General features: G+C 45.3%; 1 protein-coding gene across 1 annotated transcript in view; it reads right to left on the reverse strand.

Annotated features, from left to right (window-relative positions):
* The window catches only part of COL21A1 (collagen type XXI alpha 1 chain), a 236,612-nt gene that overhangs the window by 101,506 nt on the left and 107,513 nt on the right, over positions 1–27,593 (reverse strand). Inside the window, exons 11-14 of the mRNA XM_019496944.2 lie at positions 14,245–14,298; positions 14,010–14,063; positions 6,021–6,074; positions 4,290–4,343 (exon numbers count right to left, since the gene is read on the reverse strand). Coding sequence (XP_019352489.1) covers positions 4,290–4,343; positions 6,021–6,074; positions 14,010–14,063; positions 14,245–14,298 — 216 coding nt within the window. The remainder of the gene's footprint in view (positions 1–4,289; positions 4,344–6,020; positions 6,075–14,009; positions 14,064–14,244; positions 14,299–27,593) is intronic.

The raw sequence follows: 27,593 nt of genomic DNA on the forward strand, positions 1-27,593 counted from the left end.
TTTCCAGACAAGGCAGCAGTGCAGGTGTTCAGCCTGCAACTCCTCCCTCTTCCCTGTTCTTCAAGCCTCTTCAAGACTAGAGTGACCCCAATACAGGGACAGTATGGGGAGAAGTGGCTGCTCCACTTCTATTCCCAGGGAAGAGTAAAGCTGCAGGGAAAATGAATGTTTATTGTGCTGCAATCATCTGATCCCTGCAGAGTTCCTGCCTCTGGCAGGGAGGCTGCACTCTATGATTTCACAAGGTCCCTTCCAGCCCCTAATGTCTATGAAATCTATGAAAAAGGCTCCCCACCCTTCCCATGATGGGGAACAATCAATCTGAGAGGGAAGTGGCTAGCAGAGCAAAGCCCACAGCTAGTTCAGGCAGTTCCCAGATGATGCACACAGCATACATGGCATTTAAAGACTGTGGGGGCAGGAACCAGAGTGATAAAACCCTCTGCAAGTCCACTCTGCCTTCCCTCTAACTTTCAAATCTCTACCCTGCCATCCAGCTGGGGGATAGCTCTATCAAGCCTTCAGTCAGCGTAGATGTAGTTAGGGATCTTCTGGAAGGATCAGACATTTTTAAATCTGCAGGTCCAGATGCCCTCCACCCAAGGGTGTCGAGGGAGCTGGCAGGGGTCATCGCGGAGCCCTTGGCCCGGCTGTATGAGCATCTGTGGTCATCTGGCCAGGTGCTGGGGGATTGGAAACTGGCTACTGTGGTCTCAATTTTCAAGAAGGGGAGTAAGGAAGACCCAAGTAATTATAAGCCTGTAAGCCTCACCTCAGTGCTCAGGAAGATCTTGGAGAGAATCATCAAGGAGTACATTTGTGGAGGGCCTGCAGGAGAGATCATGCTCAGGGGCAATCAGCATGGGTTCATCAAAGGCAGGTCCTGCCAGACCAACCCGATTGCCTTTTATGACCAAGTAACTAAATCCTTGGATGGCGGTGTCACTGTGGACGTAGTCTTTCTAGACTTTAAGAAGGCCTTTGACATTGTCTCTCACCCCATTCTCATCAATAAATTAAGTGACTGCCTGCCTGCACAGTTGGATGGGTAAAAAATTGGCTGATGGGGTGCACCCAAAGAGTAGTGGTGGACAGGTTGTACTCAACCTGGCAAGATGAGAGCAGTGGGGTACCCCAGGGCTTGGTCCTCGGGCCCGCACTGTTTAACATCTTCATCAGCAACTTGGACGAGGGGGTGGAAAGCACGCTGTCCAAGTTTGCTGATGACACTAAGATGTGGGGTGAGGTGGACACACTTGAAGGGAGAAAGAGGCTGCAACTAGATTTAGACAGACTACAGAAGTGGGCAGATGAGAATAGGATGGGGTTCAACGTAGATAAATGCAGGGTGCTGCACCTGGGGAGAAGGAATCCACAGCATACATACAGGCTGGGGAGTTCCCTTCTTGAAAGCACAGAGGCGGAAAGGGATTTTGGAGTCATTACTGACCCCAAGATGAACATTAGCCGCCAATGCCAGACAGCAGCCAGCAAGGCCAACCATACCTTGTCATGCATCCAAAGGTGCATCTCAAGCTGGTCCAGAGAAGTGATACTCCCCCTCTATGCGACATTGGTCAGGCCGCAATTGGAGTACTGCGTCTAGTACTGGGTGCCGCACTTCAAAAGGGATGTGGCCAGCCTGGAGAGGGTTCAGAGGAGGGCCACCCGCTTGGTGAGAGGGCAGCAGGACAGGCCCTACAAGGAGAGACTGAAGGACCTGAACCTGTTCAGCCTCAGCAAGAGGAGGCTGAGGGGGGACCTGGTGGCTGCCTACAAGCGCATCAGGGGAGATCAACAACAAGTAGGCAGAACCCTTTTCTCCCCAGCACCACCTGGGGTGACAAGAAAAAATGATAATAAGCTGATGGAGAATAGGTTTAGGTTAGAGATCAGAAGGCAATATTTGACAGTTAGGGTGGCCAAAATCTGGAACCAACTTCCCAGGGAAGTGGTCCTCGCCCCTACCTTGGGCAAACTCAAGAGGAGGTTGGATGATCACCTGTCTGGGGTCTTGTGAAGCCAGCATTCATTCCTGCCTGTGGCAAGGGGTCAGGCTAGATGATCTGTTCAGGTCCCTCCTGACCCTAGCTACTATGAAACTATGAATGGCAGTGGCAATGGAAATCATGGGGCTCAGGGAAGCTCTCTGCAAGCCTGCTTCTGCCCCTGCTGGGTTTTAAATCATTGTCCTGTGCCCAGCTGAGCAGTCGGAATGATAAGAGGAAGCCAGCAAGACTGGTACCTAGGTTTGGGGACAGACTCCAGATCCCAGTTCACAACCTGCCACTGCTGCCCCTGTTGCCCACCTTGCAGTCCCTGGTTTGGGGGAGAAGCTGGGAGCAGCAGTGGCTGCTTCCCTCCCCTCCCAATCTGGTCTGGGAAGGAAATTAGAAAAAAATTATTTCTGGGTCCCACAAGAGACCAGCAAAAGCCTTGAGACATAGGATTACTAGATCTCTTCCACACTACAGAGCGAACTTATACCCCAATCTGGAGATCACAAATACAACTTCACATCAAACACGCTAAATGTTAAGCTAGAGCTCCTTGTCAGATACTATTATCCACCCCTTTCATAAAGTTATTGGGAGTGTTCAAACGAGTATGCATATTTGTGCTGCTGCTACTTGTCCCTGGGGAACACTCCACACATGTGCTCTGGCACCGGGCAAATTGTCCCAGATGGGGTAGGCGAGGTTAGGGCCAGCACCTTGGCTAGCCCCAGCAGCATTTCCTGGGGTCCTGGGGGCCTCCTGGGGCTACAGCAACAGCAATCTGGGTGCATGGAGCCTGGCCAGCAGCTGGAGTGTGGCTGTAGCTGGCCAGGCATCAGTTTCATGACACACGTGCTACCATCTGTTCCACCCCACTTTTTTTGGTGCACCCTTCTTTTTTTGTTTTTTGATACCAGCAAACCACTTACATTCTCATGTGTGCATGCCCATCTCATTTAAGCTTAAAGAAATTCTTTGTCTCCGTTACTTTGTTTGGAAGAAAATTCAAAAGTTTATTTTTTCTGATAGTTAGAAATGTTCTCATTTTCCATCTAAATGTATAACTAGCCAGTTTGTGGCCATGTGATCTTCAGCCTAAAATGCTCTTAACATTCCCTTATATTCACACCATATACATATTTATAAAGAGTGATCATATCCCCTCTCAATCTCCATTTACCTGAACTAAATAAATCCAGTTTCTTTAATATTCTATCATAAAAAGATATCCATTCCCCTGACTATCTTAGTGACCTTAGTAGTTAGGTCACTAACCTAAGAGGCTGGAAACTTGGGCTCTAGGCCTTGCTCAGCTTGAGAAGATTTGAGCCTCTCTCTCCCTTTTCTTAGGAAGTGAGTTAACCACTGGCCTAGGCAGGCAGGTCTGGGAGCATCCTCTCTATTCTTTCTATTGAAGCTGGGCAATAGGGTAAACAGAAATGAAAGGGCAGAAGGAGTGAATGCAAAAAAACTTGACTGCAGCTGAGTGACGAGAACTCAGAGGAGAACCTCTCTGAGGTCCCCAGGACCCCAGATAAGGCTGCTGGGGTCAGCCCGGTGCTAGTCTCAGCGTCTCCTACCTCACCTGGGGTAACCTACCACATGCAGAGGGCATGTGGCACAGGTGTTCCCTGGGGACACCTAGCAGCAGCACAAGTTATCCTGCTGCTAGTTGTCTCCAGGGAACCAACTATCTACCCTTGTGTGGATGGGGCCAATGGGTTCACTTTTTTAGTAAGCCTCTGCTCCCAAAGAAGGCAAAGATGATATTTATGCATTTTATATTGAATGTAAAAGAATATCATACATAACCAGCATGGTGTCATAACCCAGGCTTCTCTTCTTCCTAGGCAGTCTCTAATTTTGAGTGACGTGCACTGTCCCCACATACACCGCTCTGCTTTTTTTTTTTTTTTTTTGTGCAGGGTTTTTGGCCCCTGGATATTCAGGGGTCCAAAAAAACCAAACCAGCGCACTGCTCCCTTGTAGTGCAGAGAACAGCTGAATGTGTGACATGTGGCACCACAGACATGTCTGCATTGCCACATACCACATGGCCATGCTCATCTGGACGTGGCCATTGATGGTTTATCACGGACTTCAGCAGGGTGAAATAAGATTGTACTTATATTTGATGACACATTGGGCAACTTAGATGCACTGAATACAGGTGAAAATGTCTGCATGAGTACGGATCAAAGGATTCACACTCATATAAATAAAAGCTATTTTGAAATATTAGTATATCAATACAATGCTTGTAATTTCGTATGTCCTTTACTTTAAACTTGCCTTTTTCCCATAAACTCCTGGTGGTCCTTGATCTCCTTTAGGGCCCCTCTCACCCTAAATAAAAATACATATAAAGAAGTTATTTTACTTTTAAAAATGGAGCCAACTAATTATACACCATTATAAACATTAAGTATTCCAACTGACTGACTGACTGATGGAAAAGCATCACATATCGACATAGGCAGATAAGATTCTTCGGATAAATCCGGTATCTTTTATCAAACCAACTAAAATACTTGGAAAATGTATCTTTTGCAAGCTTTGGGGTACAAAAATATCAACGTCAACTCGTGGCAGACTATTGCCCAGGACTACCCCAAATGGGGGAAGTCTGCTGCAAGGATCTCAGTACTTTGAAATCCTACAACAACAATAGAATATAAAAAAAGTGGGAGAGGCAGAAACAGTTTGTTGCAGACTGAATCAAGAATCCGGAGCCACCCACCCCACATGAATGGGGTTGCATTCCCGGTTGCAAGAGTCTGTTGGTCCCAGATTGGCCTCATCAGCCATCTTTGAACACACAGATAAGACAATCGTGGCAGGCAATCAACCTCGATTGTGAGGAATTGCTGAAGATAAAGATAAGGCATATAAAACAGAATCATATTCCTTAGGTTGGAACTATAGTTTAACTCACATTTGCTATTGAGTACATTTGATATACTACTGAAACTTGCTATATCAGAAAATAATAATATTCTGTGAACAGGGAAGTTAACTAATTCCACAATATGAACTGAAGCATTCAATGTTATGGTGGAAGCAAGGAACAGAGTAGCCAAATACAAGGAAACTCAGTGTGTAAAGTTATATCCCAAATACAAGGAAATACATAGCACAGATGCAACTGAATAGATTAATATCTGAAATACAGTCAGATCAAGAGATACAGTTGCGAATAACCAAAATACAGACTTCACAGTACAAACTCTCACAAACAAAAGGCACAACTGTGCAAGTTAATGAATGCCTTGATGGAGAGGTACCTCTGAGAAAAAATAGAAAATGTTTGCTACCTCTTAAGAAATACTCATCAACTTGAAGGCCTCACGCCTTTGTTTTCAATAGAAGCCCTACTTCCATAAGTGCCTAAATGGAAGTTTAGCTCTTTGAAAATCTAACCCCTATTGTGAGCTGTATATTTTTGAAAACCCGAGTTAAAAAAATATATATTAGGAAGAACTTAAGAAATAAAAATCAATAAGGCAATTAATAAATTGGAGATGTAATTGAGGGATCTACTCTGTAGTTATTCAAGAATGTATTAGATAGGACATACATAGGATTAGCATAGCAAAGTCCTTCAAGAACCTGAGGGTCACACTGGAGTATGCAAATCTAATAAAAATAATGCGAAATGCAATGTAATGCAGTGCAAAATGCAATATAAATAATGATTCCATTACTCTGACATACTATTTACAAAGAAAGATATAATGAAAATGTAAAGCTATTCAATATAGATTCTGATTTAAAGCTCAAAGAATCAAAGGAAGTTTTTATGTTGAGTTCATGGGTTGTGATAAGGACCATAATGTGCGCCATCCACACAATTCCCATAATCACAACAGATCATCACCAATATTAGCCTTACTTATTGTGTGTTTATACATACATTTAAAAACATTTATATACATCTTATAGTTTTATCATTAGCTGTTAGAAAGTAGATATTGAATAATCCCTGCTGCATGGGTAATAGTAAAAGAAAGATTTAGTTTCAACCTTTGGTGCTGGCATCCCATGTAATCCAGGAAAACCAGGAAGTCCACGTTCACCCTAGAACAACAAATATATTATATATCCTGACATCTAATAATATATTAAAATAATAACCCATTCATAAACAAAAGGTGATTAACAAATAATCAAAAGACTTAAAATAAACCAGCTCATCTGAATCTCACTGAAGACAACCCAAAGAGTCATGTTGACTTCAGTAGGCTGTGGGTAAAAGACGCACTGCTAGCAGTGGAAATATCAAGGGTATATGACAATTCGTGATAAAAATGTTACTGTACTTTCCAATCAAGATCACCCTACATTAGCTAAAAGAAAAATACTGAGAGGCATTTGTTGAAATCTGGCACTCTGTATAAATATAAAATGGATAATATAATGCAATGGTTCTCAAACTGGGGGTTGCGAACCCCCAGGGGGTCACAAGCATTTTAAAAGGAGGTCGCAAACTTCTCTTCCCTCCCCAACATGCAAATGCTCTACCTGCTTCCCTCCCCCAGCAGCAACGCATGTGTTCTTGGACTCGCCCACATTGGATGTGTCTCCTTTGTTTTCTAATCTGGGCGTATATGGGTTAATTAAGATCGGTATTTAACTGTCAACAGTTCGACTGACCGCATGTGATTGAGTGCAAGATTTCCCTTCACACAAGTAGGATGTTGTGAATTAGGGTTTTCAGCAGTTGTCACTATAAAGAGCAAATAGCAATCAAAAATAAATGGGAGGCACGAAATGAGACTGGCAGTCTCAAAAATAAAGCCCAGGTTTGAAAACTAAGTAGTACCGAGCACGCTCATCCTTCTCAGTAAAAACTATTGACACTTTTAAATTTGACTTTTTTTTTCAGTGAAACATTTCTAAATTTGATAAAAACTGTATAAAGTGTTTTTTGACAAATATATTTCATCTACAATACAAAAGGGAAATGTGCTTTATCTCCTACCTAAATCCTAATGAAATCAATAGCTTTAATAATGAGGGGGTCACATAAATGTATATATTATTTTATGGGGTCGTGGTATCACAAAGTATGAGAACCCCTGATATAATGCATTATATTAAGTACATCAATTATGTACACACATCTGAAACAGTTATATATTCTGGTCCTCCCTCCATGGAGGGCAGGAAGGAAGGGACAATCTGTGCTTTTATATAAAAAGCCTACCATGGCCCTCTGGAACAGTTCAGTTCTATTCTGTGAGAAACAGAGAAATGTCCTAACGAAGGGATACTTCCACAACGTGCTTCCTTGAACTTTCAAAAGTTGGCTATCCATTTTTTCTGTTCATTCATCCAATGCACTTCATCCCATTACATTGGAAGATAATGTGTTAGTATTTAAAATATTTTTAAGCAGTAAAATTTACAGCATAATTTAAAACAGTTTGAATAAATAGTTTTTTTTTTCTCCATAAGAAAAACATCTTGATGAATACAGTTGGCAATAAAAGACACTTTAAAAAATCCTCCCACATTTCTGTCAGGGAATTTCATTAGCATAGCTTTGTTTATATTCTTGGCCTTCCGAGTCACATTACAATTGCCAGATGTCAGGATTCCCTAAGTTTTTGTCATTGATTATGGAGCTCTTTACTTGATGATTTATTATGAAGCTTTCTTGAACAATTTCAAGGGAAGGCTTAATTAAAACTTCCCACTACCTGACTAGACCAGAAAAAGCTGTCAGTTTGCTTTGGTAGATAGATTTTAATTTAAAAATTGGGTAAGACAGTTGTTTACCATGTATTTTCTGGTTAACATATCTTATGTCTACTCAGATGCACTATTTAAAATTATATTCAGACAAAAAAACCCCCAGAAAACTGGTTTACATTATATAACTTACTGAGTAACATAGGGTGCCTACAGACATTTAGCCAGTCTGTCAGGGATGCTTTCTAACTCATGGCACTTTACACAAAGCACCATGAGTTAGAGCACCATTGACCCCAACAAGCATTCACCTGCTGGGTAAGAGGGAGCGGGAGGGGGACAAGCCTGCGTGCACTGGCCCTGGTTACCAAGAGAAGATGTTCCATCAGCCTCTAACGGACTGCCAAAATGCCCCACTCCTCAGCTCCACCCCTCCATCAGGATTCAAGGAGGCTGTCAAAATGCCCCTCTCACCAGCCCAACCCCACCCCCAAGCTCCAGCCATGCCAAAGCCAAGTCAGCAGCTATGTGCTGCCCCTTGTCAAGAGACTCAGGCAGGGGTGGGAGAAGGGAGCCCCCCGACATCATGCCCCCCTCCCCATTACCCTGGCTGGAGTATTGGGGGATCCAGGCTCGGCCCACGAGGTGGGGGGAGATCCCTTCCCCCACCCTGTGGCCAAGCGTTTTGACTGGCATCACGCAGCTTCTGACTTACCTTTACCATAGCCAGAGCTGGGGAGGAGGGTGGAGGGAACAGAGTCCCCTCACCTTGCTTAGCTCCCCTTCAGATGGCCGCAGGGATACCTTCCCCCCTCCTCCCACTCTTCTCTCTATGATAGCCCCAGAGGCCTGGCTGAGCGGGTGCAAACACCATCCCAGTCTTGCAAAGGTGCATGGGATGCAGATGGAATCACCCATACTTAAGCCTCGCAGGGAAGCTGAACAACAGTTCCCTAAGGCACTCTGCTCTAGAGTGCCTTCAGCTAATAGCTGATTTAACAAGGGTTAATCTTTCACATGATGGGTCTTTTGAAAAGTGCTCTACAGTTTTGCTTGCGTCTTATCTCATGGCTGTCAAGCACTTTCAGGGGGCTTATCACATGAAAAAAGGAACCTGTGTAAGTGCCCATAATTTATCAAGTGCATGTTAAGAAGGTTCCAAACTGGAGAGGCTGAAAAATATTTAAACCACTCAGTAGTATTCAGGATTGGATACTATTAGCTAAAAAACAAAATACAAACAAATCAGAGGGAAATGAAATAATGAACATCGAATGTCCAATATTTATCATAGTTGTACATGGACCCTCTGACCTACAACCTGTTGCATGTTGACAAACTCCTAGGCTTATGAAGCCCTAGTGGAGTCATTGGGGCTGTACACTGGTTTACAACTCCTGCAGCCTGCAGAATCCTGATGAAGTAATGACAATTAGAAAATTAGTCCTATCAATTGTATCTTCCAACATATAAATCAGTGTTGACAACAGGGTAGGATTTTTGTGGCTGATATATTTTATTGGGCCAAATGTATAGTTGAGAAGGATATAGACAAGTTTTCTGGTATATGAAGTACCCTTCCACAATTACAAATGCAATGCAAGTCATAAAAATATATGAAGAACTTGTAGAACATCTTCATACTTCCATTGTTCTTGATTAAAAATGAACAGAACCTTAATTTTTGCTCATAACGGGCAATTTAATTATGGAATAAACTAGAACAGTCAGCAGTGGAAACACCTACTTTCCTGACATGGAAATGCCTGTAAGTAATGGGATGAAATTAAGAAACAAAGATTTAGTCTGAATATCAGGGAAAATGTCCTAATGGTGATAAACTATACAACAGTGGAAAAAAAATTTCTAAGGAAATTGGTGGAAGCCCTATTTCCTGGCATATTTAAAAAATTAGCCTGGATAGAGCACTGGAAAACAAACTATATGACACAGCTGCACAATCCTGCAACAGCAGGGGAATAGACTGAATGACCTAAGAAATGGTTTTTCAGTTTTACCATCTAACACTTCAAAACTAGGGGAAAACAAAACTTTGAAAAAGTGAAGTAAAAGGGGGCAAAAATCACTATTGCACATAGCTAGTTATCAGCCAATCAGTTTAACATAAATGTGCAAAACCATCAAAGTGCATATGCACGTATTTTAAGTATATGTTTATGTGCTTTATTGAATCATGGTATTTTTGGCATCTGATTTGATAAATTGGAAACACTAACAAGTGAAGGACACCCTCTAAGAACTGGCTGGAAAAAATTTTTTTTTTTTCAAAATGAAAAGTTTTGATTCCTTTTTGCATCAGAATAATTGTTTTAACACTTTTTACAAAAGAACAAGAGACAGAGAAAGAGAGAGAGAGGAGGAGGAGAATCATAGAATCATAGAAGTAGGGTCGAAAGGGACCTTGTAGATCTTCAAGTCTGACCCCCTGCCTGGGCAGGAGGGAAACTGGGCTCAACTGACCCCAGTCAGGTAGGCATCAAGCCGCTTCTTAAAGACCCCCAGGGTAGGAGCCAGCACCACTACCCTTGGAAGTTGGTTCCAGATCCTAGCGGCCCTAACTGTGAAGTAGTTCCTACGGATGTCTAATCTAAACCCACTCTCCAACAACTTGTGGCCGTTATTCCTTATTATCCTGGGGGGCGCTCAGGGAAACAAGGTCTCCCCCAAACCCTTCTGGTCCCCCCTAGTGAGTTTATAGACGGTCACTAGGTCCCCCCTCAGCCTTCTCTTGTGAAGGAGGAGGAGGAGAGAGAAAGAGACAAAGAGAGAGAAAGGGGGAGGCGGAGACTGACATATTAAAATCTGCACTAATCAGGATTGCCAGTGGTTAGGGGTAACTTACCAGACATGCTGAAGATCCAGGATCAAATTTAGTCAAATTCAAAGCAATGATCTGAAAATGGGTTTCCTGTATCTGTCTTAAACAGCAGATTAATGCCTATTTTTGGATGGCCTCATTCTCTCCATTTTGGACCAGAAATAAACTTTCTACTGAAACTTTCAATACATTTCCACAAAAAAAAGTTTTGGTTTCCATGATGTAAATACTGTCAAAAAAAATTCCAACTGGGGGCTGTCAATTTCTCTGGAGGCTGTCTTCAGGGATACAGTTTTGAGAAAAAAAGGCATGGTTTGTTTAATGAGAGGTACTGCCATACAAACAAATGTCTATATATCTTGACATCTGTTACCTTTCAAAAACATTTTCTGAAACTAAAATTAGCCGTCTCAAAGTTATTCTTATATAAGTGTTACCAGTAATATTTCATAGATTTCACAGACATAGAGGATGGAAGGGACCTCATGAAATCATTGAGTCCAGCCCACCCACCGTAAGGCAGGAAGTCAGCTGGGATCAAGTGACCCCAGCAAGAAATAAATCCAGCTGTTTTTTGAAGGAGTCCAGAGTAGGTGCTTGCACCACCTCTGGGGGAGTTTGTTCAAGACCCTGGACACACACACCATAAAGAACTTTTTTCTTCAATCCAGTCTAAAATTGGGCTTCCTGGAATTTATGGCCGTTAGACCTTGTTATCCCTTTGGGAGCTCTGTTGAACAGATATTCTCCCAGGTCCTAATGTACTCTGCTTATGAAGTTGTAGACTGCCACCAAGTCCCCCCTGACCCTTCTCTTCTCCAGACTGAACAGTGCCAAGTCCCTCAGCCTCTCTTCCTATAGCCGTCCCTCCAGGCCCTAGATCATATGAGTGGCTCTCCTCTGGACTCTTTCACGTTTCTCCATATCCTTCTTGAAGCGGGGTGGGGGGACAATACCGGATGCAGTACTCCAGCTGCAGTCTCACCAGGGCCAAATAAAGTGTGAGGATGACTTCCCCAGTTTTTGCTTGAGATGCATCGGTAGATACACACCAGAGTTTGGTTAGCTTTGCCTGCCACCGCATTACGCTGGTGACTCATATTCATCTTGTGTTCAATCAAGACCTCCAAGTCCCCTTTGGTCCTGGCACTAGCGAACATAGCACTGCCTATAAGTATACTGAGGGTTCTTTATACCGAGGTGCAGCACCTTGCACTTCTCTGTATTAAAGGCCATCCGGTTTTGGTTTGCCCACCTTGAGAGTGTGTCCAAGTCGACCTGTATTCCCAGCCTGTCCTACAGTGTGATGGCCCTCCCCCATAATTTGGTATTGTCCACGAACTTGGCCAATTCACATCCGACTCCCGAAGCTAGATCATTGATGAAAACGTTAAAGAGTACTGGCCCAAGTACTGAGCCCTGAAGGACTCCACTGGTAACCCTGCACCATGTTGATTTGCTCCCTTCAATTTGTACTCTTTGGGTCTGACCCCGTAGCCAGCTGCCTAGCCATTGGACCATATGATGATCAAGGCCACAGTTCCCCAACTTAACCATGAGGACATCATGGGGAATTAGGTCAAAGGCCTTCTTGAAGTCCAGATAAATGACATCCACATCATCTCCTCTTCCAGGGCACATGTTACCTGGTCATAGAAGGAGATGAGCTTGGTCAGGCAAGTACTGCCAGTCACAAAGCCATGTTGGCTGGCATTCAGAAACTTGCCTTCCATGAGTCTGGCACTGATGGATCCCTTGACAAATTTTCTCCAGGATTTTTCCACGGATGGATGTCAGACCGATTGGTCTATAGTTCCCCGGCTCAACCCTCTGCCCTTTCTTGAAGATAGGGACCATGTTGGCTCTTTCCCAATCATCTGGGACCTTGCCTGAGTGCCACAATTTTTTCAAATATCGCTGCCAAGGGGGATGCAATGATGTCTGCCAGCTCTTTCAAGACCCTCTGGTAAATTCCATCTGGGCCTGTGGACTTGTGAAAATCCAGTTTCTCAAGGTGTTCCCTCACCTGATCCACATTGATTTTGGGCCCATCACCTGCTCCTAAATTGGTTTGTGCCGTTTCTGGCAGTGTGATCCTCATGGAAGGTAGGAAAATCGATGAAAAAAGTCATTTAGGAGATTGACCTTTTCTTGGGCATCTGATGTCAGTTGCCCTGTTGGATCTCTCAGGGGCACAATACTGTCCTTGTTCTTTTTCCTACTTCCCACATATCTAAATAAGGACTTTTTGTTGTCCTCAATCCCCATAGCTAGCCTAAGTTTGGTTTGTGCCTTGACTTTTCTCAACCACTCTCTGGAGGTGTGGTCGAGGGCAGGGCAACCCTCTATGACAATACTTCCTGTTTTTCAGCTGATGTAGGCTACTTTTTTTAGCTTAATGAGATCCAACAATTCCTTATTCAGCCATAGGGGCTTCCTTGCTTATTGACCGCATTTCTTGCAAGAAGGGAGGGCTTTGCCCTGTGCTTCAAGGATTATGCTTTTGAGCAATGACCATTCCTCATGTACGTACTCCTGTACTCCCTTTTCGGGGGGGGGGGGGGCAAGGCCTCCAATTCTCTCTCAGTTTGCAGCAGTCGGCCTTCCTAAAGTTAATGACTTCCATTCTGTTGAGGGATTTGCCTGCTCTTCGGTGAACTAAGAAGGTGACCAACTCATGGTCACTATCACCAAGCTTCCCCTCGATCCGCAGATCACTTACCAAGTCCCCACCTTTGGCCAGGACCAGATCCAGCAATGCCTCTCCTCTAGTTGGTCCACAGACCTCCTTGGTTAGGTAGAGGCCATAGATGTATGGGAGAAAGCTACGTGACCTGTCAGATTTGGCCGTGTGCTCATCCCAAGAGATGTCAGGGAAGTTGAAGTCCCCCACAATGATCAAGCACTGGGAGCATGCAGCTTTGACCAGTTCCCTAATGAATTCCCAATCTACGTCTTCCTCTTGGTGGGAGCGTCTATAGTAGACTTCTAACAAGTAAGTCACCCTCCCCATGTTCTTCTTGTATCTTGACTCAGAGGGTCTCAAGATGCCCTTCCTGGTTTGGAAACCCAAATCTGCAGGGAGGTGAGCTGATCTTTGACGTCGAGAGCAACACCCCCACCCCTCTTCCCCACATGGTCTCTCCTATACAAGGTGTAACCCTGTACTGCCACTGACAAATCATAGGTGGAGTCCCGCCAGGTCTCCATAGTTCCTCCAAGGTATAGTAATCATTACATAGGAGAAGGGCCAGTTCCTCCTGCTTGTTTCCCAAGCTCTTGGAGTTTGTGTACAGGCAGTTAAGTTAAAGACTGTAGATCTTATTCATAATGGAAATATCATTCTAAGCATAAAATGCAAGTACTGACTTTACTATTTTGCTAGTAAACAGCCTTCACGTTGCATACTGATAATGGAAATAGTGATAATGTTAAACTGCATTAATCAAGAACTATGAGTTTTTAAATCACCCATTTACCTTTGCACCATCTTTCCCTGGCTCACCCTTGCTTCCTGGTATGCCACGTTGTCCCTGAGAAAGAAAAAATAAAAACATGCATTTAAATATTTTTACTCAGGTCTTTAACAGAAAAGGTTCAGAATGTGTAAGTGCTCCCCACAGTGAACTCTCATTGCAATAAATGAAAACTGGAGGATTTCTTACAGGATTTGGCTCAGATGTTAATATTGCAGAAAGAGACACAGGAACTTACTTGAATCCCTGGGTTTCCTGGGATTCCTGGAGTTCCTGCTGTTCCTTGATACCCCTATGAAAAGAAATCAAGACAGTATAATAAACTGTACTTAGAGGTTTGCACACAATCCTCTTAGTTTCAGCAAACAGACCTGGCTGCATAATCATAATGATGGCACTAATCATCCAGATTATAAAACTGTCACAATTTCCATTAGAAATCTCACATGAGGGCCTTGTTACACATAAATTTTAGGTGGCTCAAAAAGCTATTAACCCCTGTATTGTCTACAAATTAAGACATATAAATGAGTTACGCCACAGCAGGGCAGGTTTATTTCTGATCAGTGCTTCCCAGCTCGTGTTCAAAAAATGGGGCCACTCCTTAGAGATAAAAAACGCCCAAGTTTCAGTCCTCCAACATCCCAGGCTGCAGTGTCCCCACCCCTTACACTCCTATTCTGTGTGGATACATTTTCCACCCCCTGAACTCTACTGTCCACAAAGTGGCACTGGCACCAAGACAGCCTCCCCTTCCACTTGTGAGAATGTGACCTAGCCAGGTAACTTGAAGGGCCACAGACTGGTTCAAGAAGGAGGGCTAATGGGGGTGGAGAGGGAAGCAAGTTAAGGAGCCATATCAGAGTGTCTGTGAGCTGGGGTTTCTCTCCTGGGGCAGGGGCACTATCCCGATGAGCTAGGGCTGCTGAGTTCCAATTCCATTCCAATCATAATCCCAATTTATTAAAATATGAGACTTTCTTTATTTCTTATTACTTTTTTTACTTCATTTTATTTTATCCTTTAGTGGCTTCAGTAGCTGACTGACTTCATTTTACCACCCTGCCCCCAGCCACCATTAACTCCCATTGCTCCACCTCCCATTGCTCTCCCCAGTCTCCATCATTAAACTCTCCCCCTTTCAGCCCCATGCTCCCACCCTCATCAACCTATCTTTATAATCCATCCCTTCCATAGGTGATGCATAGGAGGAGCATGGGGTGGTGCATGTGCCCCCCCTGAGATTGGCCCTCACCGGTCAGGGAGTTGGGGCACCGAGAGAAGTGACAGCAGCACTTCTAGTTTTGCCTCGGGCATTTCCAGGGTTGGCCATTGACCAGTAGGGGACCCCCAGAATCAGGAGCCACCAGTTGCCCATGATCCCCACCCACAGCAGGGATAAAACCCTGTCCTGACTCACCAACCCTCCAGTAGCAACTCACAGCTGTAGCTTCTAGCCAGACCCCTGTTCTCCAGACCTCTAGTGGCAAGCCACAGCTGTGTAAGTTGGGTACAGTCAGAGATGGTTTTTAGCCTGAACAAGTGACTGCTCTAAACTTGAGCTAACACTACTACTGATTATACTTTAAGCTTCTCAAATTCTAATGTATAACAAAGCCCTGAGACTCATGTCTCAACTAATGGAATTTTCACCTTTCTTCTTCTTTAGTCAAGGTAATCTTTTTGGACAGTAATGAGCAAGATCTTGTCAGATGTTTTATAACTTACAAGCATGGTTTTATAACAACAGTTCTGAATAATAAAAAAACACTGGGCATTAAGCTGCTGGTTATGCATTTGTAGATATGTAACAAAGCATACTAAGGAGGGCACAAGTGATATGAGAAAAGGAGATGGAAAAAAGGAAGCAAAAACTCAAAACTGGGAAGGATCATGGCAGGGAAACAATGTTCAAAACTGACAGTGCTTTAACAGAGGAAGTTAAATTAATAGGAGTTTTTCAGTTAGGTCACATAACACAGGCTTCTATCAGAAAAAGACAGAAGGAGAAGTTGTCCTATGTCAGAATGCAAAGGCTAAGTAGAATTTTTGCTTTCTAAAATTCAGATTGTATAATCTTCATTACTGTATCATCTTTCAACCATCAGTTGGAAATATCCAAACTGAACTGACCTTAGTTTGTTGCTCAGTTTGAAAATGATGCCTCCAATTTTAAAAAATTAAAATACTAAAAAAAAACAAAACACTGCATTTTTAATTGAGCTTTCATCATAAAGGAAAAATCAATATATACAATATTTAATGGGAGCATTTTCAGACTAGTGCAGAGGAACTATCTGAACAATTTTATAGACAGACAAATTCTGTATCTGATTTGTTTGTTATACCAGTCAGGACTCTTGGGAACAACAGACAGATCCAAAAATCACTGGCTGGGTCAGTTACAAGACAATGCTTGCTGTACCCTCTTCCTAAAAGCAGCTTGAGCAGATGCCCAAACCTCCAGCTGGTAATGTTTAACAAAGGAGTAAACAGAACTCTAGATCCCTGCCATCTGTGTATCTTATATCAAGCATTTTGCTTTTAGTCCTCCAGATAGTTCTGGCAAAATGACTTTAATGAAAAATGAAGGCACATTCTGAACTTGCTTATAAGCCTCCTGGATAGCTCAAATAATTCACCTACCTAAGGATATCCTTAATGCACTGTTCCTTTATTTCTGCTCAAAAAGCTTCCCTTTTTGGAAAATACAGTCCTGTATAAACAAACTATATTTCAGTTCTCAAAAACACCTTTACCCTTTCCCTCCTTATTGAGAAATGGCAGAAGAAGAGAACTTAACCAAAGTTAAGAATCATTATATGATGAGTTTTATAATTGGGAGATAGCACAACAATTCTTAGTGAGTACATCTCCACAAGATGATTTACTATGCATTAGACTAGTCTAATGTGCAGTAAAGCATCACCATCTATATGTGCATGGGACTTACTTCATATTAGATTAGTCTAATGCGCCATTTGCTAGTACCAACACATACAGGTACTATATAACTAGTGCATTAGCTAACGCACCGTAGAGCATGTAGAGTGTGGCCAAGAGCAATTTGCTCTGAGTCAGCCTAGACACAAGGGGGCACACTGCTGCCTGGCTAAGCCCCAATGTAGGTAGAGCTGTGACAGCTACAGGGGCAGCTGTCTCCCTGCTACATGGGGGTCAGGGCAGGTCCCAATGCCCACATAGTGGGGAAACAGCTGCCTCTGCAGCTGGCACACCTCTCCCAACTGCATGGGGATCAGGACCTGCCCCGACCCCCTTTTACCTCTGTTGTTGGCATAGGTCTCCTGGCCATGTGGGCAACAGGACCCTTCCCAATCCTCATATGGCCAGGAAGACAGCTGCCCCTGCAGCCAGCACAGCTCTCACCCTGCCTGATGGAGATTGGAACCAGCCACCATGCCTCTTGCCAGCCCCGGGGGAGCCTGGAGCTCCCCCTGGCTGCTGCAGGGGGACAAAGCAGGGCACAAGCAGCCCTGGATTGAGCTGCTCCTGTTGGGCACAACACAAGGTATGCTAAGCATTTTGCTCCCAACAGGGGCACATTAATGAGCCTGAATTTTCCACGCAGAAAATTCATGTGCATTAATTGCATATGTAGACGTGTCCAGTGTGAAGAAAGGCATAATTAGCTCAGAGATGAACGTTGTAGTGTGTTCAGCTAGAAACAAGACAACAGCTATTGAAAAGGCTGGCCTAACAGAAAGATGGAACAAGGAAACTACATGCAAGAGATTCAAAAGGAAGTTTAACCAACGTCAAAAAGATAAGTAGCAGCCCTTAGGAGAGAAAAAAAACCCTTAACATTAGTTTGACGAACTACAGACACCTCAGGAAACAGAATTACCACTACTTTAATGAACTGTTACTCTTTTTATACCAACCTCACTGGGCTACAATATCTTCTAGAAACAGTGGGTGCATCTACACATGCGCTTTACTATGGAGCTGAATAATAGGCTCCACAGTAAAGCATCAATGTCTACATGTGTGCCCATATTAGGACGCTGGAAATTACGCCACTGTAGGATAATACTATCCAGGGCAAATACTATCTTACAGTGGAGTCATTTCATGCACTGAAATGACAGTAACAAAAGGCTGGTTAGGGCTTGAGGGTGCTACAGTGTAGAGGCTGCCTTCTGGCTAGACCTTCACTGTAGCACCCTCAAGCCTCAGCCAGCCCTGAACCACCCTACGCTACCACCTGGAGCCTGGGGCTAACCCCCAGGGCCACCTGCCAGCCCAGAACTGCTCCGCCACAGCTCAAACAACTGCAGTCCAACGCACATGTGAAGACACTGCACCCAGGAGTAGCTGACTCTGGTGCAAACTGTGCTGGAGTTTAGTGGTATATGCTAATTGTACATGCAGGTGTACCCAGCACTGCCTAAAATATTTCACTTTTGTTAAGCTACAAGGGGGATGAGGGGGAAATCGATGAAAGCCACTTCCACGTAGTGATCCCTGGTAACGTCTCTGACAGCCAAAAGCTCCCGAATAAACAAAACCCCAAAGCACACAAAGATAATGATGTGGACCTCATTTTTGTCACACAAAAAAAGAAAGCTAACAATGCACACAGAATTTATAAGTTATAAATAAAAATAGAAGAAATAGACATAATAGTAATGCTGATCATAATGGTAGGATGAGTCTAATAACAGATAGAGATGGGCAAGAAATGCAGCAACTGCCTCACTTTGCAACCCAGGTGTCCATTAGCACAATACTCAGTGTTAACACAGTTAACAGGTGACCATTATTACTATTAGCTCAATGTTAGCCATTAGTTCCAGGCTGAATATAGTAGTTTCAAATAAAGATCTTTCCCTGATGCTCAAACCTTCACAGAAATTACACTTAGCTTTCTGACAGATCCTGTCTCTCTATATACCCAGGGCTGACCCAGAAAACAGTCTTCCATTAGAAACCCAAAGGTGTTAAATATTAGAGAGCACCTCATGAACAAGAACAGGAGCTGGATCTGGACTACAGAATCACTCTCAGAGGCATACACTATCACTATCCTTACCACATTCAGAATTAAAAAGAAAATTGTTTCCCCATACAAAATTCTTCACATGAACAAATGCAATGCTTTCTGTACAAACAAGTTATTCTTATTCATTCTCTCTCACAGGTGGAAAGAAAACACTTTCCAGTGCCATCTATCTATCTATCTATCAGACTCTCTCCAGATTCACACCAGTGCAACTGAAATCAGAATCCAGCTTCATGTTTTATGAAATCTTCTATGAAGGATCAACATTACATGAACCGACAAGTAACTGAAGAAGAATAGGAGGCAACAATGAAACATAAGGAGATGGTTAGCTTTGTTTCTCATAGTACCATTTTATTTAGCAGTGAATAAAAAAAATAAAAAGTGTTAAAATCACAGATTATTCTAAATAGAAAGGAATTACATAGCCTTATTAAGCCAGAGCAACCATACAAAAGGACCTGGAAAAATTAGCAACAATGTCATACACTATGGAGATCCAAGTTTAAAATAGGCAAAATAGTTTATCTGCAAGCTAAAAAAAATACCTTGAATGTGAAATAAATGTTTCCAAAGGAGTAAGAGGCTAGGGGTAAGAGGGTTACCCTTCAGATACAAATTTGTGGTGCATCTGGTGCCCATCTGCACTGCAGCCACGTTAGAAAGAAAGGATATTAAAATATGGGAGGTACTGATGAGACTATATTGGGAAACACTGAATCAGTACTAGGGACTTGGCTACTCCAAATATGCTGTTCTGAGAACCAGAAAAATATTTAGGGAGTGGCAAATGACTGATTATTTGGGAAAGAGATATGAGGGAAAACTAAAGGAGTTAAATAAGAAAAGTTGGTTATGCAGTAGCTAAGAGTAGACATAGCCAGCCTAAAAATGTTTAAAGGCTGGTTAATGCTAATAAAACAGAATTATTTAGGGTGGTACATTTAAGAGTAATGGAATTTAACTCCAAAAGAAAATTTAAACTGGATGTGAAGAAAACATCCTAAGAGCAAGATCTACCGAATTAGACTGTGAAGTAGTATATCTCAGAGGGAAACAATGCTCAAAAGACAAGACTAGAGGAAACAGTAGAACAGAGGTTCTCAGTTTTTTTTCAAAAAGTATGTCAGAGGAACAGATCTTGAGAGCAATAGCAGAGGATGTACTCCTCAGTAGGGCTGTGCAAAGCTTCACCTGATTGATTTCAATGCTGTTTCGACTCATTTTGAGTTCAAAACAGCGAAATCTCAACAAAACGAAGGGCTTCAAAATAGCCTTGAAATGAAACAAGGCCAGTCGAAACATTTCAAAAGTCTTGAAGTGTTTTGAGTTTTGGAGCAGCAGCCGGGTGGTGAGAGGCAGGGGAGAACCAGGGCTGCACTCTGAGTGGCTCCGCAGCCCCATGTGGCTCAACCCGGCAGGGAGCACAGTCCTCGCTCTCCCCGTCTCCTGCCACCGGGCTGCACTCCATGGGGCTGGCGTAGCCGATCGGAGCAGAGTCTCTGCCTTCCATTCACACTCACACCCTCAGTCATGGGGATATCATCTCCTTCATTCACAACATTCTATGGCAACTAAAATAATTGTTTCAATGCTGAAGAAATATCTGAAAGTATTTGATGAGTTTTAACTGTGTTGAATATATGTTCTTTCTTTTTGCTTAAATGTTTCTGCATTTCCTCCCTGCACTTGCTTCTCTTCAGTTTCATTCCTCCTCCTGTGTTAAACACGCAGTCTTCCCCATGACTATCACCTGATCCTCCTTTATCTGCTTATCTACCACTTCTTCCTCATTCTACTTATCAATTTCAAATATCTTCCTCAGCCATCTGGCCCTTTCACCAAGACTTACTTGGTCATTGTCAGGGGAATCACTGCATAGGGGCATGGCCCTCTGTGCCCCGATGACATTCGCCTGCCCATCCTCACTAAAAAGCCCTGGCCACTCAGTCAGACTGGGGTTCCTCCTAGTCTCTCCTGCCATGACTTTGATGTTTCACTTAATGCCGGGAGGGATAGTGTTCACCCAGTTTGACCTTTACTGTAGCTGTCTCCTGTGGGACACTGCTTCCAGAAAAAAGAACAAGAATAATAAAATTTAAAAAAAGAAACAGAAAACTGTCTGGCAGGCTTCGCTCTTCCTTTGCCTGCAACTTGCCAGCACTTGGGACTGCTGCCGCGCCGCCTTTGCAGCTCGTTCGGCTAACTGAAGTGCCGCCACAATAATTGCTGGATTGTGGCAGCAATTAATTCCCGCTTTGATACATGAGCTTCTCCAAGCTCTCAGACCTACTGATCTGCTGCCCTGTTCCTGGAGTGCAGTTTCTTTGAGCTGCGTGGTCAGCGGTTCCACCCAGCCTGCATTCCCTCACTCTCCTCCACTCTTGCCTGAACAGCCCAGCTGAAAATAGCTCCCGGAGTGCCGGGAGAGCCAATCCAGCACACCTATCAGGTTGCTAACGCTGGTTCTGGATGCACTGGGAGTTCCCTCCACAGTGTGGTGACCTTCTTTTAAGGTAAGTCGCGGCTAGGGCCATCAGGCCCACATGAAGAGGTGCCGTTAGCCTCTTCACAGTCATCTGTCTCATTCCTTTCTTGCATGTTCTCTTGCAAATTCTATCTCCACTGCTGACCTGAGAAAGACAGCTCCCATTTCCACTTCTATCTCCATATCCTCCTCTTACACAATAGTGGGTCCTGGTATCTAGAAGTACCCTAGATACCAACCAATGGAAATCCCAGCACTTACTACTTCCTCAGATCCTTTCAGAGCTTCTTTCAAAATAAATTATAAAACAATTTGGTTGAAAAGGCCAGGGAACAGATTTACTAGAATGTTTAAAGTTGTGGCTTCCGGCATAATCATTTTCTTCATAGTCCACAGTTTCATAGATTTCATAGACATTTGGGCTGGAAGGGACCCCGGAGGATCATCGAGTCCAGCCCCCTGCCCCAGGGGCAGCAAGTCAGCAGGGATCATAGGATCCCAGCAAGATAAGCACCCGAATGTGTCATGAAGGCATTCAAAGTAGGTGCTTGAACCGCTTCCGACGGCAGTCTATTCCAAACCTTGGGGGCTTGGACAGTGAAGTTCTTTCTTATGTCCAGCCTGAATCAATCAGTCATGGCGAAGTTTGTGACCGTTCAATCTTGTCATCCCTTGGGGCACTCTGGTGAACAGACTTTCCCCCAGATTCTGATGAGCACCCCTGATAAACTTATAGGTGACCACCAGATCACCCCTGAGCCTGCACTTTTCCAGGCTGAAGAGTCCCATAGCTCTCAGGCTCTCGTCATAAGGTCTGTCTTCCTGACCTCTGATCATGTGTGCGGCTCTCCTCTGTACCCTCTCAAGCTTCTCCACATCCTTTTTGAATTGTGGAGCCCAAAACTGGACACAGTACTCCAGCTGCAGCCTCACCAAGGCCGAGTACAACGGGAGAATGACACCCTGGGATTTGCTTGAGAAGCATCTATGGATGCAATCCAGTGTTTTGCCCGCTTTACTAGCAGCAGCATCACACTGAAGGCTCATGTTCATCTTGTGGTCAACCCTGACCCCCAAGTCCTTTTCATCTGCAGTGCTAATCAGCGTAGCACTACCGAGCCTATAAGCGTGCTACAGGTTTTTCCTCCCAAGGTGGATAACCTTGCATTTTTTGGTGTTGAACACCATCAGGTTCTCATCCACCCATTTCATAAGCCTGTCAAGATCTGCCTGGATCACCCTCCTGTCCTCAGGTGTGGATGCTTTACCCCAGAGTTTGGTGTCATTGGCAAACTTGGCCAGTCTGCTTCTGACACCAATGTCCACATCACTGATGAAGATGTTAAATAGTATAGGCCCTAGAACAGATCTTTGAGGGATCCCACTGGTCACAGTGCACCAAGACGATTGGCTCCCGTCGATCACCACCCTCTGGGTCCTACCATGGAGCCAACTCCCCAGCCAGCAGATCGTGGTAAGGTCAAAGCCGCAATTAGCCAGTTTAGCCAAGAAGTGATTGTGGGATACCAGATTGAAGGTTTTTTTGAAGTCAAGATATACAACATCAATCTCTTCCCCCTTGTCCAGGTGATAAGTCACCTGGTCATAAAAGGAAATAAGATTGGTCAAGCAAGACCTACCTGCAACAAACCCATGCTGGGTATCCCTCAGGATATTGACTTCAGTTAGTCTGTTAAGGATGGCCTCTTTGATAATCTTTTCCAAGACCTTCCCCAGGATAGAGGTCAGGTTGACAGGCCTGTAGTTTGCTGGATCTACTTTCCTCCCTTTCTTGAAGATGGGCATGACATTGGCCCTCTTCCAATCATCGGGCACTTCACCAGAGTGCCAAGAGCTCTCAAAGATCTGTGCCAGGGGCTGAGCTATGATGCTCACCAGCTCCCTGAGTACCCTTGGGTATAACCCATCAGGGCTGGATGACTTGAAGGTATCCAGCCTGTCAAGGTGTTCCTTCACAAAGTCAGCTTCAGTGGATGGCAAGGAATCTCCTTCACCTGGGCCTCCCTGACCCATAGTGGGCAGGGCCATCCTATGGGACTGGTGAAAAACCGACTCAAAAGTACCCATTTAGCAAGTTTGCTTTTTCCTGGGCATCAGTTGTCAGTTGTCCCATCTGGTCTAGCAGGGGTCCAATGTTGCCCTTGCTTTTCCTCCGGCTCCTCACATATCTAAAAAAGGACTTTTTATTGTTCTTGATATTTGTAGCTAGCTGGAGTTCAGTTGCAGCCTTGGCTTTCCTGGTAGACTCTCTGCAGGTCCGGACCAGAGCAGAGTATTCCTCCTTGGTGGTGGATCCTGTCCTCCATCCTTTGTAGGTCTTCCTTTTAAGACAAAGGAGGTCCACCAGTTCCCTGGAGAGCCAAGGGGGCTGTTGTGCCCTTTTGCTGCCTGTCCTCCGAGACGGGATGGACTTAGCTTGAGCATCTAGGATTGCTCCCCGGAAGAACAACCACTCGTCCTGAACTCCCCTCCCTTTTGGGTTGTGGCCTTTTAGGGCCTCTCTGACAAGCCTCTTTAGCTTGTCAAGGTCAGTTTTCCTGAGTCGAGGACTTCTGTATTACTGACTGACTTGCCAGCTTTACAGCAGATGGTGAAGGTGATCAGCTCATGGTCACTGTCCCCCAGCTTCCTTTCAATCATTAGGCCGCTGATTAGGTCGTGCCCAGTTGCCAATACGAGGTCAAGCAGCGCTTTACTTGTTGTTGGCCCACAGACTTCCTACATCAGATAGAGGTCATCCACATGAGAGAAGGCTTTGCAACTGCTCGGATTTGGCTGAGCGCTCCTCCCACAAGATGTCTGGGTAGTTAAAGTCTCCCATGACAACCATACACCGGGATCATGCAGTCTCAGCCAATTCCCTGAACTCCTGGTCAAGGTCTTGACCCTGGGTAGGGGGTCTGTAGTTGACCCCCACCATAGTATCCCCTGTGCCGTGTTCCCCACAGATTATAACCCAGAGGGTCTCAAGTCCACCATGGGTGCCAATGTCGGCTTGCAGGGATGTGTAGCTTTGCTTGACATAGAGAGCTATGCCCCTGCCCCTTTTGTCCACTCAATCCCTCCTGTACATGGTATAGCCATCTATACCCATGGTCCAGTCATGGGTGGAGTCCCACCAGGTGTCCATTACCCCAGTGACATCATAGGTATTTGCATTTAGCAGGAGAACAAGGTCCTCCTGTTTATTCCCCAGGCTCCTGGCATTTGTGTATAGACACGCAAGTATCCCCTTGGGGGCCCTTGCCCTGCCTACATTTTGTTCCAGGGCTGGGGCCGGGGTGGGATCCCTTATGTGCCTTGGCGTGCTGGCTTTGCAAGGGCTGCTCAGTGGGCCAGCAGTGGCAGTAGTCCCCCCATTCCCCAGCGGGTTTAGTTTAAAGCCCGGTGGAGCAGGCCAACCAGGCTGGCTGAAAAGGGCCTCCTCCCCAGTGGAGAGAGGTAGATGCTGTCCCTTCCCAGCAGCTCACTGCCTCTCTCTCCAGAGAGTGGACTGTGGTCATGGAAGCCAAAGCCTTCCCGATGACACCAGCGCCGCAGTCTTTGGTTGACTACCTGGATCCTCCTCTCCCTCCTCAGCCCATAGCCTGAGACTGGGAGGATCAAAGAAAACAACACCTGTATCTCCAGACCCTCTAGCCCCATACCCAAATCCCTGTAGCACTTCATGACCTAGCTGGGAGCACTCCAAGCTATATCATTGGTGCCCACATGGATGAGGAGCATGGGATACTGGTCAGTGGGCTGGAGGAGCTTAGGGATCTTCTCCACAATGTCTCAGATGCGGGCTCCCGGGAAGCAGCAAACTTCCCAAGCTAAGGGGCAGATTACCCGCTCAGTCCCCCTCAGGATGGGAGTCTCCCACGACAAACACTTTGCATTTGGTCTTAGGGAGAGTGGGGGTGGTAGCTATAGTGTCATCTGTGTTGCCTCCAGGAGCTGGCAACTCAGCAGGCTCTGCTGGGGCTGCAAGAAGTTCATACCTACTGCAAAGCTCCGGTGGGGCAGGGGCCTTGGTGCAGTGGGCCTTGGGGCCCTTTGCCACCTTGGTCCAAGCCTTGGGCTGGACAGTGAGGGAGGTCCCCGAGTCCTCCCTTGGCCTGGTGGGAGACTGTGGTCTACCCTCCACCTCCCAGGGGAGAAGGGCCTGGCAGTAGGAGTCTATCTCCTGCTCATAGTCCCTAACAGCACACAGTCTCTGGACTGCAGCCTGGAGCTCCTTCAGCTGGTGCACCAGAGACCCCAGTAGGGAACAGACCCCACAAGGGGAGGTGGCCATGCTCCCAGGACCCAGAGCCTGAAAAAGCGACAGGCAGCCCCCGCAGCTGAGAGCCAGGGGCTCCATCTACGTGGAGCTTGGAACCATGGGCTCCACCTGGGTGGAGGTCTCAAAAGTGCCGGGGGGGGGGGGGCGCAGACCCCGAGGGGACCCGCGGCGCATGCCCATCCATGTCATGCCACTGGTGGGCTGGCTATGGCTGGGACTGTACTCTGGGGGGCCCACAGGCAGGACCTCAGGCCCTCCCGTGTACCCTCCTGCACAAACTCCCGTGCTAACTCGTGCGCTGGGCCTATTTGCGAGGAGCGCACCTGTTTGTACGGCCTGGTCGCGCGGCTCCCTAGGGGGCTGGGTGAAGTTGGAGCCGGGGGGGGGGAGGGGAGTGTGACCCTCCTCAGCCCACTTAGCCCACTCCCAGCTGACTAGGTCCCTCCCTCCATGGGCCCCTGCTTACCTGCACTACAAGGAACGCTGCCCCAACCCCAAGCCCCATAAACTGAGGGGCTCACATCTCGGGGAGTCACTGCAGAGGTAGCCTGGGATCCTCGTCCCAGGCTCCCCCTGCATTGGAGATAAGGCACAATGGGATCCACTACATGATTGTGTAGATCAAGCATTAGATCCCACTGTTCCTTGACCAGTATATGTAGAAGGGCCCTAAGCCTGTAACTGGAAAAATCTTTGTCCACTGAAAGCTCAATATCCAACATTGCTATATTATTATATAGCTGATTTGTCATATCTTTATGAGCATACATGTCTATGATGTTAGGTGAAGATGATGTTGTGATGACAAGGTAATTAATTATAGCAGTAAAACTCAAGTGCCCTGTCACAAAGTTGATACTGCTTGGTGGTCCATCTCTTCAAGCCATTCATAAGATCCAATAATATCTTCAAGATGTGCTGTCATTTGGAGTGTATGTCTATATGTTTTGTATATTGACAGGTGTGGCAGAAGGCCACCTCTGTTTCTCCCCAAAAAAACTCTGCTTGTGACAATTTGGTTAGGATGGGCCCAGCAAAGTATACACACCTTACCCTATCTCTTTAGGTAACCTGAGCTGGGTACACTCTTGAGGGAAGGGGAAAAATCTGCTCCCTCTGCCTATGTGCCTGGCATCACATACCTAGGTGAGGGGCTTGGGCTGCCTGGGGAGCTAGGAACTACCAGTCTGCCCAGCAACTAGTGATGCATTTCAAATTCGTTGACTGATAGCCAACAGGTGCTGACCTCCATTGGACCTGGTAAATGAGGTCATAAAGGCTATAAGTTAAGGACTGCCCAGGAGGAGGGGCAGCAGCCATGAAGAAGACTCAGAGAGAGAGAGAGAAGACCTGGATCATCTGAAACTTGCACTCTCTCTCTCAAAACTCATGATCAAGGAACTGCCTGCCTCCAGAGGGAATCTCCACCTGCCTCTGGATGATACTTGTGAGTAACCTACCTCAGATCTAACTAGATATATAGCTTGCAGTAACGAAGATGAATGATCAAAGGCTACCTAGCCATGCCAGTTTGCTCTATAGGATTTCTCTGATATTGCTCTACCCTGTACCCTATTCCAACCCTACCCCTTGTAACCAATAAAGTTCTCCTTTGTACCTAGGATGGGAGACTTATTGGGAGTGGGGCTAGATCATGCCTTGGGGTCCCCTTGGTTCTGCTGACTAAGGGAGACCACTACTTGTGCTTCCAACTGGGGGAAGCATTCCAAGTTCTTAAAGTGAATCAAGTACCTTCAAGGATTACTAGGCCTGTGTTTCCCATGGGGC

Source organism: Alligator mississippiensis, chromosome 1 (genome assembly GCF_030867095.1).
Source record: "Alligator mississippiensis isolate rAllMis1 chromosome 1, rAllMis1, whole genome shotgun sequence".
Lineage (NCBI taxonomy): Eukaryota > Metazoa > Chordata > Crocodylia > Alligatoridae > Alligator > Alligator mississippiensis.